The 12254-nt window shown below is 38.3% G+C and overlaps 1 protein-coding gene across 2 annotated transcripts in view; it reads left to right on the top strand.

The window, feature by feature from the left end:
* Positions 1 to 12254, top strand: part of rsu1 (Ras suppressor protein 1) — a 35637-nt gene that overhangs the window by 19371 nt on the left and 4012 nt on the right. For both annotated transcript variants that reach the window (XM_017700357.2, XM_017700358.2), the window contains exon 8: positions 2534 to 2666. In XM_017700357.2, the coding sequence (XP_017555846.1) occupies positions 2534 to 2666 (133 nt within the window). The remainder of the gene's footprint in view (positions 1 to 2533; positions 2667 to 12254) is intronic.

Here is a 12254-nt window from a genome sequence, read left to right as displayed (position 1 = left end):
GAAATTGGCTCCTGTAAATATTTCTGTCATCTAATGGCATCTTCTATCAAACTGAGCAAAGGAGGTGAACTGTGTCCTGAACAATTTTCTATACTTTATTTTTAAATACATTCCCTAAACAAACATTTAAGCTTTGTTTGAGTTTTCCATATTCGCACTGCTTAATGTACAGACTCCGTTCAAACTCTGTTGCGAAGGTCTCAGCGCTGTGACTTGTGCTAAGTATTTTTAATAAATTAATAAAATTAAGTTTAAAAAAATTAAAAACCTCCCATAAGAATGAATGGCTTTCTGAAACCCCAAAATATCTCATTTTATCAATTAGCTTTAAGGTTATGAGCATTTGTTTGGCACTACGCACAAAAAACTGCCCCATTCACTACCATGTACATTTCTCAAAATCAGAATCAGCTTTTTTCAAGATTTTCTCTGTGTTTAACTTGTCATAACTCCGACATTTTCTTCTCAATTCGCACAACATTACACCAAAATAATCCTCAAGGGGTCTTATCTCACACCATCTATCCGGTTAAATGATAGAGTAAACGTTTCCCGAGTTATGACTGTTTGTTCAGATGGTGCAAATCAGACTCAAACAAGGCTTCTCCACTAAGAGCTGCATAATAACAGAGTGACTGTTCATTTGAATGACCCCCCCCCCCCCCCCCCCCAAAACACATACATCTCTCCCTTTCACACACACAAACAGACGCATACCTAAGGAGGTGTTGTTCACCTACACAGAAACACTCTTTTCAAGCACTCTTGCAGTTCTTTCAGGAAATGCACATCTAGTTACTTATGTGATTGTCCTGTAATGTTGATACAAAAAAAGCGCTAGTAAAGGTAGCTTTTAGTTTACGTAATTTCAAAAAGTGTAGGAAGGGCAACTTCCCTCTGCCCACCCCTTGTTTGCGAACCTAGTTGTACTATTAAAATTATCTTTGTGTGCTAGATCCGTGGTGTCTTGGCTGATCTCAAAATCCTACAAATACTTAGGAATTATTTAGGAATATTAGAACATCTTTCTGATCTTTAGATTACCATGTTTAAATTGTTAAATTCTAAGCCTTCTAACCCCTCAAAGCAATCGAGAAATGCAGTAGATAAGTGAGCTGGGTGGTAGCCTCTGTATGGCTGGTGCCATGTCCTCTCCAGTGCCCCCTGCAGGGAAGGCTTTGCCTAAGAAGCTTATTAGGACCCTCCCGTTATGTCTCCTTAATCCTGTTCCTCATAGCCCAGCCTCGTTAGAGCTGCCATGGGAATCTGTGTGTGTGTGTTGTGCGTGTGTATGTGTGTACATGAAAGAAGGGAAGCGAAGAGGAGAGCCCAGCTAACAAGGAGCAACCAAGCGCACAGAGGAGGGCAAGGGAGAAGAGGAGTACTACATGGAGAGGAGGGAGTGAGAGAGAGAGAGAGAAAGAGAGAGAGAAAGAGGCAGTGCAGGCGCATTATGACTCCAAACGGCATTTAGAGTGATTCTTCTTTACAGTTCTCCTTCTTTTAACTCCTTTAAGGAGGACAAAATTAATAAGACACTTTATGAGTAACAGTAACTGCAGACACAAAGGACCTTCAGTTACCATGTGTCATGTTTACCTTTTCTGAGGTGTACTTTTACTGTGAACAGTTTAACTTGAGGTAGAATTGATCATTAACGGAAAACACTCTCACAGGTGCGAGAGAAGTTTGATCCTATCATGATTCCTATCTTTTAACTCTGTAAAGCAATACTTTAGGACTGGTAATACCAGTAGAGCTGAACGTGAGGCAACAGATTAACAGCTAAATTACACTAATGGTGCTGTCTGGCTGGTTTTGTGAGGCATGACGTTGTATGCCAGGGCCCAGGTTTAATTTAGCTGCTCCTCTGACAGCTTTTTCAACACTTTCTAATCAGAAACAATTTAATTAGGCCCCTTGTGTGCTACGATGTGCCACATTAGCACTGTGACCTGTACTGTTATGTTGTCAAAATGTTCACTCCCTTTCTCTCCCCTCCTTTTGTCTTCACATTTTCCTGCCCCCACTAACCTTTCCCCCTGCTACTTTACTGCTCCTTTTCCCTGTCTTCTGTAAATCACTTAATCTCCTTTCTTTTACTCTCTCTTCTTTCATTTGCCTCTGACTTTCTCTTTCTTCAACTCACCCCTGTGTTTCCTCTATTTTTGTTACTTTCTGTCGCAGTGTTGCCTGGGACAGATCTTTACTTGGTGACCTTTCTCATTTCAAATAAATAAATAGGAATAACTCTGTTCTTTTCATACATTATTTAGGAACAGTTTTCTGTTAGTTATGTTACATTTAATGATCTCTCTTGGAGGTTAAATCATCACTGTTATTTGATGGACTGATTCATACCTTAGAGATTTAGTTTTGCTTCAAATTATAATCAATGCAGCAGTTCAACCAGTTGAAAAAGCAGTAACATTATTTGGTGATCTCCCTAATTTTTTCAGTTATGCTTTATTGTCTTTTATTTCCCTGTAAAGTGCTGTTTAAGATTGTTTTTCTCTCTTTTTATTCTGCGTAGGTAATCTGGACCTCACTGGCCCAAAGCAAGTTTTTAAGGCAGAGAATAACCCCTGGGTGACTCCTATCGCAGATCAGTTCCAGCTTGGTGTGTCCCATGTTTTTGAATATGTTCGCTCCGAGACCTATAAGTAGTAAGTCTCCCCACTATCATTCTTTCTCTTTTAAACTATAAGTACCCAGTTATAACTGTAAATATTGAGATACAAATTAAACAAAATAAGGAGAAATTATACCTGCAATGTATTCGACCTTTTGAAATTGGTCCTTGAGCTGGAATACCACTGGAGCAACAGATATGCAGCCTGCTTGTGTCACAGCAGCATAGCAGGGGGTCAATAAAATGTGTGGAGTCTTTATACACTCAAGTGTATGTAGCCTCAGTACCAGGACCTGAAGAATCACATTTTTCCAAATGCTACTTGGATAGCAGTTCCAGACCACAAGTATTGTTGGCTGACATAGCACACAGCCTGTGGACCATATGGTTCAGTTTGTGACCCTGCCTCTGTTTGTTCCTCAGTGACAGCCTCAGTGTCTGTTATCTCTGTGATGGCGGAATGATGGATAGAGTAATACAACTTTAGCTGCTAAAACATGGCAGTACCTGCAAACCTCTCAATGTAATCTGATTAGATAAAACACATGCACCATAACTCTAACCCTTCTTCCAACATGCCTCTCTTCTTATCATGCCTTTTAACTAAGAGACATCTTGCTGATGCAATGTCTGCCTTTTCTTGAATATTCCATATAAATGTAGAAATCCAGACAGACAGACTGGTTTTATTTTTGCACTTATTTTTTTCTGGAACAAGCCCAAGGTTGGCTCAGTGAAAGTAGATGAGCAGTCATTTGTATTTAGAGGCTTGTCGATTTACCACAGGACCAAACCAATTAAACTGAAAGCTGGGGGCATTCTTCTTTTATAAGTGGCAGAGGAAATCTCTCATCTCTCAGTGATCTCTCCATCAATGACAAGCTTTTATCCTCTGGCTATTTAATAAAATATACCAAACTTGCCAGGTGTGCTCTTGAAGGGAAAAACAATATTGGTATAATATAAATATTGGTATTAAGTCAGGTTCAGTTGTCTGGGAAAACCTAACCCTAGAAACATCTGTAATTGAGCAGATGTTTTGGTTAATTTTTGCCTGGTTTTCTCCCAGTGATAATCCCACATCCATGAGATTATAGGTACCATCCTAGCCATGTGACACTACCTGGCAAATTAAGACTATGGAATTTAGTGTGATTCTCAAATGCAAATTACTTTGTCACATATGGATAGTAGGTCATGTAGAAATGCACTTCTGTCCAAAAGAAAACTGCCAACTGTGATTTTGGGTACACTGTACTATGGATAACATGTAACACGTTTGGGACCGTGAGGCAGTGCTTTCAATAATTACGTCCTTTGGTGTCAACAATAATTACAATAAATAACAACATTGGGAACAACAGCAGTATTCTCCTGTCCTGTAAAAACTTTCTGAACTAATTGTAGCATATCACTGACAATCCTTTACAACTTCTCAATCCCCCACAACAAGAGAGGCAAATCCCTGTGTTTGATCATTTAACTGCCTGCTGAGCTTGAGTCCTCTAAGACCTACAACCCACTTACTGGAACTGATCTCCCTCCAAGGCACGAACATGCCTGCCTTACCACTATGGCAGAAGCTCAGTCTAACCATGTGCGTATGTTGATGTATTCTTTGAACTGTTTTTGTTGGTTTGTTTGTTTTTTAAGAACAGGCTACATATATAGTTTTCTGCTGTGTTTGATGTGCACATTGCTTCCTGTGGATTGTTGGATGTGACATTAAAGTGGGCATTACTGCCTACACATAAAATAAATATGCCCATTTTATTGATTATATCCACATGGATCAGTTGAAGGTTTTATGACTGATTGCTGATCAGCGACTCTTGGGGACAAGTGACAAGTGGGACAACAGTGACAAATGGGAATTGCTGTATGTAGTGACTGCTGTCTACAGCTATGATCAATTCCAAAATAGGCTGTCAACAAAAGTGCAGAATGCTAAATATGCTAATTTCCTCAGTCAGGTATCGCTAATATAAAACTCATTGCTCATTATACACTTATCAGTTTGTGCTGTTTTGACAACTTGGTTCTCAGTTTTGTGTTTTAGTGCTGCTTATACAAGGCTATACAATATTATACACTGCATGCAAATGACTGAGGTATACGCCTCATTGATATAGAAGTTTGAGTGGTACTACTGCAAAATCTGGCCTTGTATAATGGAATTATCTTCATTTCCTGAGTCTGGGAGATTTGAGGATTGTGCTGAAAAAGGCTAAATTTTATATTTTGTTAAATAAGCCTTTCCCTAGCTTTTCCCTTTTTTCCCTTTACCACTAGCAAGAGAAATGTCAGTGTCACCAGCATCATTCAGGTGACCCAGGCAATAAATAATGTGTTAAAGAGAAGATGTGGGTGTAAATGGTCGTTGATGTTTAAAAAGGAACCTGACGTTCAAAGCATATGGTAGCCATTTTTTGGATAAATCAAACACTTAATGCTCAGTAGATGGTGCTAACTAAATCATACTGCATGTCTTTTGTGTTATAAGGCCAAAGAGAGGAGGTCAGGAAATGTCTGAATTCTCTGAGCCAGTTCTGGCTGTTCAGTTCTGCTCTGCTTAGCTCTCTGCTATTGTAGTTCAGTGTTCATCTGGTTATCTGATTCTCATAACATTGGTGCTGCAGGGAGCTTATTTCTGTGCTGACAGAGCCAAGAGGCTGAGGCTAAGAAGTGTGTGTCTGTGTGAAAGAGAGAGAGAGAGACAGTGTAAGTGAGTAAGAATGTGCAGAGGGGTGAATCCCGTTAGACAAGCGTTAACAGGGTGCGAAGTGTGGACTCTCGATATGTCCATGGCTCAACAGTTTCATTTACACCTGCCTAAATGTCCTTCAGCTGAGACAGCTTTGGGCCCTCACCTTCCCTAAGCCTGTTTTTTTTTTTTTTTTTTTTTTCCCTTGCTCTTGTTCTTAGTCCTTCTTTGCTCTCTTTCAATTACATAAATCTACCTGATTTCTGCAAACTACAAGGGTATAGCTGTTTTGGACATTTTTAGTCATTATGCTGTTTTTCAGTCACATACTGATTTCTCGCCCCAGTACTGCTGCTACTGCTAATATTATTATTATTATTATTATTATTATTATTATTATTATTATTATTATTATTATTATTATTAATAGTGATTCTTCACAATAACAAAACACACAACATACACACATGCATACTCTTCTGCAGCTGGCAGGTCTGGGAAAATTCCATAGCAGTGGAATATTCTCTCACTCAGCATGTTAGGGACTCAGCCAGCAGTGCCAGGACGATGTGAAGCGGCAACCGAAATATACGCACATTGACTCACACATTTTAAAATATTCCATAAAATGTGGTGAATTTCTTGTAGTATGAAAGGAAATTCCAGAATAAAACCTAGTGCAGCCATTTGTTACCCAGTGTTAAATATTTTTCCCAATCAGAACTGTATATTGAAACTGTATATTAAAAGAAAGAAAAATCAGAAATGCACAGTTAAATCTGCAAAGCCAAGAGAGCAGTATTTTTTTCCCTAGCTAGCAGTTCTCATGAGATATAATGATCTGGTAAGAAGGAGCTGTTGCACTGTATGATATTGTTAGTCAGACCTTGCAGAGTTTTCATATGGAGATGTGCCTTTGAACTTACTCACTGGTGACCCACGAGAGAACACATGCTTGTAGAACATGCTCACTTGTCCGTTTAGGAGTTAAAATGAATGAAAACATGCTCCACCAAATCTTCTCCTCCTCTCCCCCTCTCCTCTTTTCCTCTGTTGGGAAGGGTTTGGGAGTCTCATGGTAAAAAGGAGTGTGTTTGGGGAGGGATGGGGGGCACCTGCATGCATATTTCATGGAGTGGCTTGTTAACCTGACAGAGGGATCTTTTGGCTGACTGACGGTGTGAGAGAGCAACCGCATGCTCATAATGCATTAACATATCGTAAAGCCTGCCTCTCCGCCATCTTTTATTCATCCTCTCCTCTAAACGCTTGTTGATAGCGAGCAGCAGAAGCAGGCGCTGCACAAGAACTCGTCACAGCTGTCTGGGACTGACTGAGGAAAAAAATCCCTGCAATTAAGATCACCCTGCTCTTTACATTCGTTCTGACTGTCTCTCACTCTTATTCCTCTCATTCACTCACTCACACTAGGATTCTTTCACACATTTACTCACACAATCATACTCATTTTTACTTAATTATTCTCTCACATTCACACTAGTGGTGTTACAGTATGCATATTTGTTTTTTTTTTGTTGTTCTTTTTTTCATTTTTAGACAAATTCAGTGAGATTTTATGCTGTGAATTTGTGATTTCAGACATACTGGCATACACTACTCACAAAATTTTGGAATTATTATTCAATAATATAAAACCAATTTTTATAAATCTTTGATTATTTTATGCAACTTTAGCAGTGTTAGATGATTAGAGGGAAGCTAGAAGAAAAAAGAATAAAATTTAAAGGTGTTCATAATGAAGAGCAAAGCTGTGCAGTATAAGGTATGGTTCTGAAAGAATTTATAATCATCAAGAATGAAATTATAATCAGTAAATGAATATTTTGAAATGGTCATATTTAATATCCTTTTGTGTCTAGTTTATGATAAGCAAATCTATGTTGTGTAAATTATTTTTGTGTTAAAAAAGACATTATTAATATGTCAGATTATTTAAAACTGCTAGTGAACATTTGAACAGTCCTGTGTGGTTGTCTTATGTCAAAATTATTTGTCTTGTACCAGTTGCTGCAGTTTTGAAAGTTGGATTTGACTAAAAGCAAAATTTGTTTCATTTTCATTTTTACATATACATCAAAATGTATTGTATCATGGTCCAAAAATGTAATAAATGACATGAAATTTACATATATCCATAAAACATACACACACATACATATGTCCATGGACAGGCCTCAGCTTGAGAGTGTATTTGTCAAGTGGTCATTTGTCAAAAAGCTGAATGGGAGAGTTTTGCTCTTTGTTGCCTCATGCTTGTTATTTTAGAGATCAATCTCAAGATCTTGGACATCAGTTTGGCAATCGGTCTTTTTACTAGTTGTTGCAGTGGTGTAAAAATTCTTAAAGTTGTCAAAATGTCTGCATCTTCATATCTTCATGTCCCAGCAGAGACTGTCTACACAAGTCCCAGAGTGGTCAGAAGCAGGAACTCCCTCAGTCAGCCTGTTCTAGGTTGAGAGGTTACCCTGCTGTCTGCTGTATTGTCATAAAGAGGCTCAGAGAGATAGGAGAGCACCACAGCAAAGTGCACGGCACTCAAAGAGTGAGGGAGTTCCCACATACATGACTATCATTTAGTGTAAGCCTAGTATTTTGAACAAGCCGTCCATCAATACCATCTGATTTCATCAGGAATATTTCCTCTTTAACAAGGAGAGGACCTCATCAGTTTAGAACACTTGTAGACACTGCAGGCTGCAATGGATCAAGCTGAATACAATGGATGGAGCATTAAATATGTGGCTGTAATAGATATAATGATCACTAGGAGACCAGATATCATCCAGCTTCAGTGAGCGCACAGTACTTCTTAGACAGTGATACACTAGCACAAGGCCACATGCTTGAGTGAGTAATCATGCCTCTCAGTGGTTCTTATGAGATTCCTTTGACCAAAGCAATATATAATCTCTTAAGCAGTTTAATAGAGTATGGGAGATGACAGAAAATTGACTGGTTTTTTCTCTCAAAATTGTGCAGAAACAAGCATAGATTCTTGACTAAGTAGTTGTTCATATTGCCATGGCCCCTAGCTTTATATTGTTAAAATATCAAGTATTGAAAAAAAATAAAATGTGAAACAAACCAAATTTAGAGTGATGAGATATGCCAGAGATAAAAGGACTCATTTGTCCTTTGTTGAGACTACCTTTAATTCTTCGACTCTTTAATTAGAGAGACACAATGGCCCTTACTCATAAAAGTTCTGAGTTCCATTTGATCAGCACCTGATCAGAAAATGAGCGCACACAAATTTGTTATTTGGTATTTTATCTCTAGTCTATCTCTACAATGAAATTTGTGGGAAGTGTTTGTAAATTTAAAAATAAAGAATATTTTAACAGCCTGAAAAATACATGATTTATGGTTAAATAATCAAATGTATTGTCAATAACAGAACAATAACATTAGCAGTAACAGTAAAAATAGATGATGATAGTACAATCGACTCTGCATACAGTAATCCCATAATACTTGTGATGTATCTCAATACACGATTTTGTCAGGAAAAAGTATGTATTGAGATACGTCACAAGTATTGCGCTAAAACAGCAGATGTTCTGAATATTACTGTAACACCTTTAGACACTAGCAGCTAGTAAGGTTTGACTATTTGAGCTCAAGCTGTTTTGTCATCAGTTGGCAGCTACTAAACATCGACAGCTAGGAAGCACGATAGTTAATCAGCCAGTTTCAGACAATCTCTGTTGCATCCTGGTTATCAGTATGAAAGTAGGCTTGTACTTTAATAGTAGCGTATGATTAATCTAAGAAGACAGTCAAATTGGTACTCACAATTTTTTATATGATAGTTAATCCTTAGCTAAATTTTCTTGGTCATGACAGGCCTAGTAAGGACAACTTTGGGTAGAAGCTGTCACTGTGTTTAGAAGTGTGTAGAACAGTCTCACATTTTAGTGGACTTTACCCTTTGCATGTGTGCATTAGCCAGCCCTATTGTGCATGTGAAAACTGTCAGCTGACTATGCTCAGAGATCCTCACAGACCTCTCCACTGTCTCTCTAATTAGAGTCATGCATTGCTGCACCCTGACATTGGTGCATGGGGAGCCTTTGGGCTGCCAGAGACTTCCTGTCTGCAGGTTTTTTCAGCACTTACCATAACCTTCCCTAAATGCAAATATAAAAGATGTGGTGAATACCATAGTAGTGATATTTCATTCCAGTTTAACATGTCTTGCATTTTACGGTGAGTACACCATTGACTTTTTTCTTTCTTTCAATCGAGTGCTTAAATATGTGTCCTTCCCTTTTTGGACTTCACAAAGAGGCATCTGTGAATCTGTTCTTTTGTCTGTGTTGTACAGAGGAGTTCAGTAGAAGCCCTTCGAATATGTGCTTATACACAATTGTCTCTGTGTGCTTATGATTACTGAGTATTGGTCGAGGAGGTTGGGGAGGTGAGAGAGGCCCCATCGCTTCTCATTAGCCAGGGCTCATAGACAGCTCTCTGGACCTGCTTCCACACCTCCACAGCCTCCTATAGGTTATCAGTCAGAAGCCTCATTAACGACCTTCACCTTTAAAACACAAACCTGCAGCCGCCTCACCATGGCCTGTGTAGGCACTCTACCACAGAATTAATTATTCATAACAACGACAGTTCCAACACATGTAACGTGACGTAACATAGTAGCGTTACCTCTTAATTCACAACAGACTGTCTTTTGATTATTGTGAAGATGCATCTGGTTTGTTGGTGAAAAAAATGCCAGCAGCGATGAGATCTCTTGGTAATAAATGGTGAGAAGGGCTTGCAGTGGTGTGATATCCTTAATATCAACTCCAGAGTGACTGCATGCAAGAGAGCAGCATAGGTCAGCAAAACAACGTACTTCATCATCATCCGCAGAGTTCTAGATAATGATGGAGGCATCTGGGGAGCGATCAGTTCTGAACTGTGCTCTTGCTCTATTTGTCATACGTCTTCATTATTGTCATTTAGTCTCATTGAGCCTGGGCATGGATTTCCATTGGCTGTGTCATGGTGGATTGTGCTTTAGACTGAGTGGAGTGTTCTCCCAGCATGCTGCTGTCACAGCTCCAGGCTTTTTAGATACACTATCTGATGTACAGTGACTGAGGAGGGAAACGACTATCAGTAATCTGCCACTGTTAATGTCTGATAATGCCCCAATTACTTTCCTTTCTCGTGCGTTTTTCTCATTAGTATTTAAACATTCTCTCTCATTTACACTTCTCTCAGTTGCCTGCAGTGGATTTCCTGTGGTGCATGCGGTTTCAGAAAAACATATGTTCATTTTATCTTGGTGAGGTGTTTTATCTGTGTAAAATTAGCTTTTAAAGTTTCCTTACATTTGTATACCATGTGTATCCTTATATTTGTGTACAGTGCACAGTGCAGTGTATTTATAATGTTCAATTGTTTAGTATTTCAGTATACATTATGTTCCATTAATACACATTTTGTACAAGAATTGGTTCCTGCAAATTTTAATACTAAACAAATTTAGGACAAATTAACTATTGACTATTAACCCCATATATCGGTTATTGACTTTCTTGTTTAACAATAATAAGTATCAGTTTTCCTCGTGACTCTTCTGTATCAATATAACTTTTAATGTCTTCATTTTTAGTATCAAGGGTCAAATACTGCATGGCTTCAGTAATTAACCACTTTTATCAACATTACCCAAGTCTGATTACAGATTTTTTTATATGCTGAAGAGGCTCTTTCCCCTTGTACATGCAGTTTAGACATGAAGCTGGAGCTCATTAGAGGATAAGTAAAATTCTTCCTAATCATGAAACAATTTTAACTCTAAGAATTGTGGAAAATAGTGCCAGCCTCAATACCTGATCAATGAGTCATGGACCTCTAGTACATTTATCACTGGACTAGATGAACTTACTGTATATACAGCACTCCACACATATGCACTCAATCACTCTCAGCTCAGATACATGTACATAGGCAGTCAGTACAGATACATTGGGCTGTAACTGAGATAAATTAACCCGAGAGTATTTGAGGAGCTCATAGGAATAAAATCTCTTTGGCCATCAGGAATCAGATTCCATTAACTGGGCAGTCCCAGTTCTGGGCTTTAATTGGCTCTAAGTGGTCGCTGAGGCAGATGAATGGGAAATCTTTGTGTTTATAGCAAGGCAGGACAGCTATACTGCTGTAGCAATAAGCCTACTCTTCATTGATCTGGGATCAGATATGCGGATGCTGTGACTGTGTTTGGGAAAGCTATGGCTACAGCAGACACCAGTGTTTGTACTCGTGGTCTTAAAAAGAGGTGAAGTTGGGCCTCCAGGTAAATAATCAAGGAGTATGGAGAAGACATTAGAAGCTTTGGTTTGTAGTGGCTTTTAGTGTTATTATTATAGTGCTAATTTCATGTAAAACTAAATTATCCTCACAATTTTTAAAAATGTGTGTAATATAGTACGTAAACATTGTTCAGAACATACCATTCCTTCCTCCATCCATACCATCCATATATGGAAACTTGTATGCAAAAACAGCCTATTTTGAAGGGAACTAATTTACAATTATCCACTTATTCAGCCTACAGAAGGTTAGCCTGCCTTCTCACACTGATGAAGTAGAATTTTAGCCTAGACTGCATTGTGAATGAGGCATAATACAACACTGAGTAGGTTCATTTTTAAAACAACAGATACCTGTGAGTGTTAGACACTTGATTACTGATATTCTTGCAAATATTTTTATGCTGGATGTTTTATTTTTTTAAAATACATTTTGATATGTATATGAGACATAAGCCACTTAAATATGCATAAATTTGCAAATTTTTAAAATGCAGAAAATCTAGCCTGTGGATAGTCTAAGAATTAAAATATAAATAATAGTAATATTAAATATTACTATGAAGACAAAGGA

Source organism: Pygocentrus nattereri, chromosome 3 (assembly GCF_015220715.1).
Source record: "Pygocentrus nattereri isolate fPygNat1 chromosome 3, fPygNat1.pri, whole genome shotgun sequence".
NCBI classification, from domain to species: Eukaryota; Metazoa; Chordata; class Actinopteri; order Characiformes; family Serrasalmidae; genus Pygocentrus; species Pygocentrus nattereri.
This window is presented reverse-complemented; position numbering and strand designations above follow the sequence as displayed.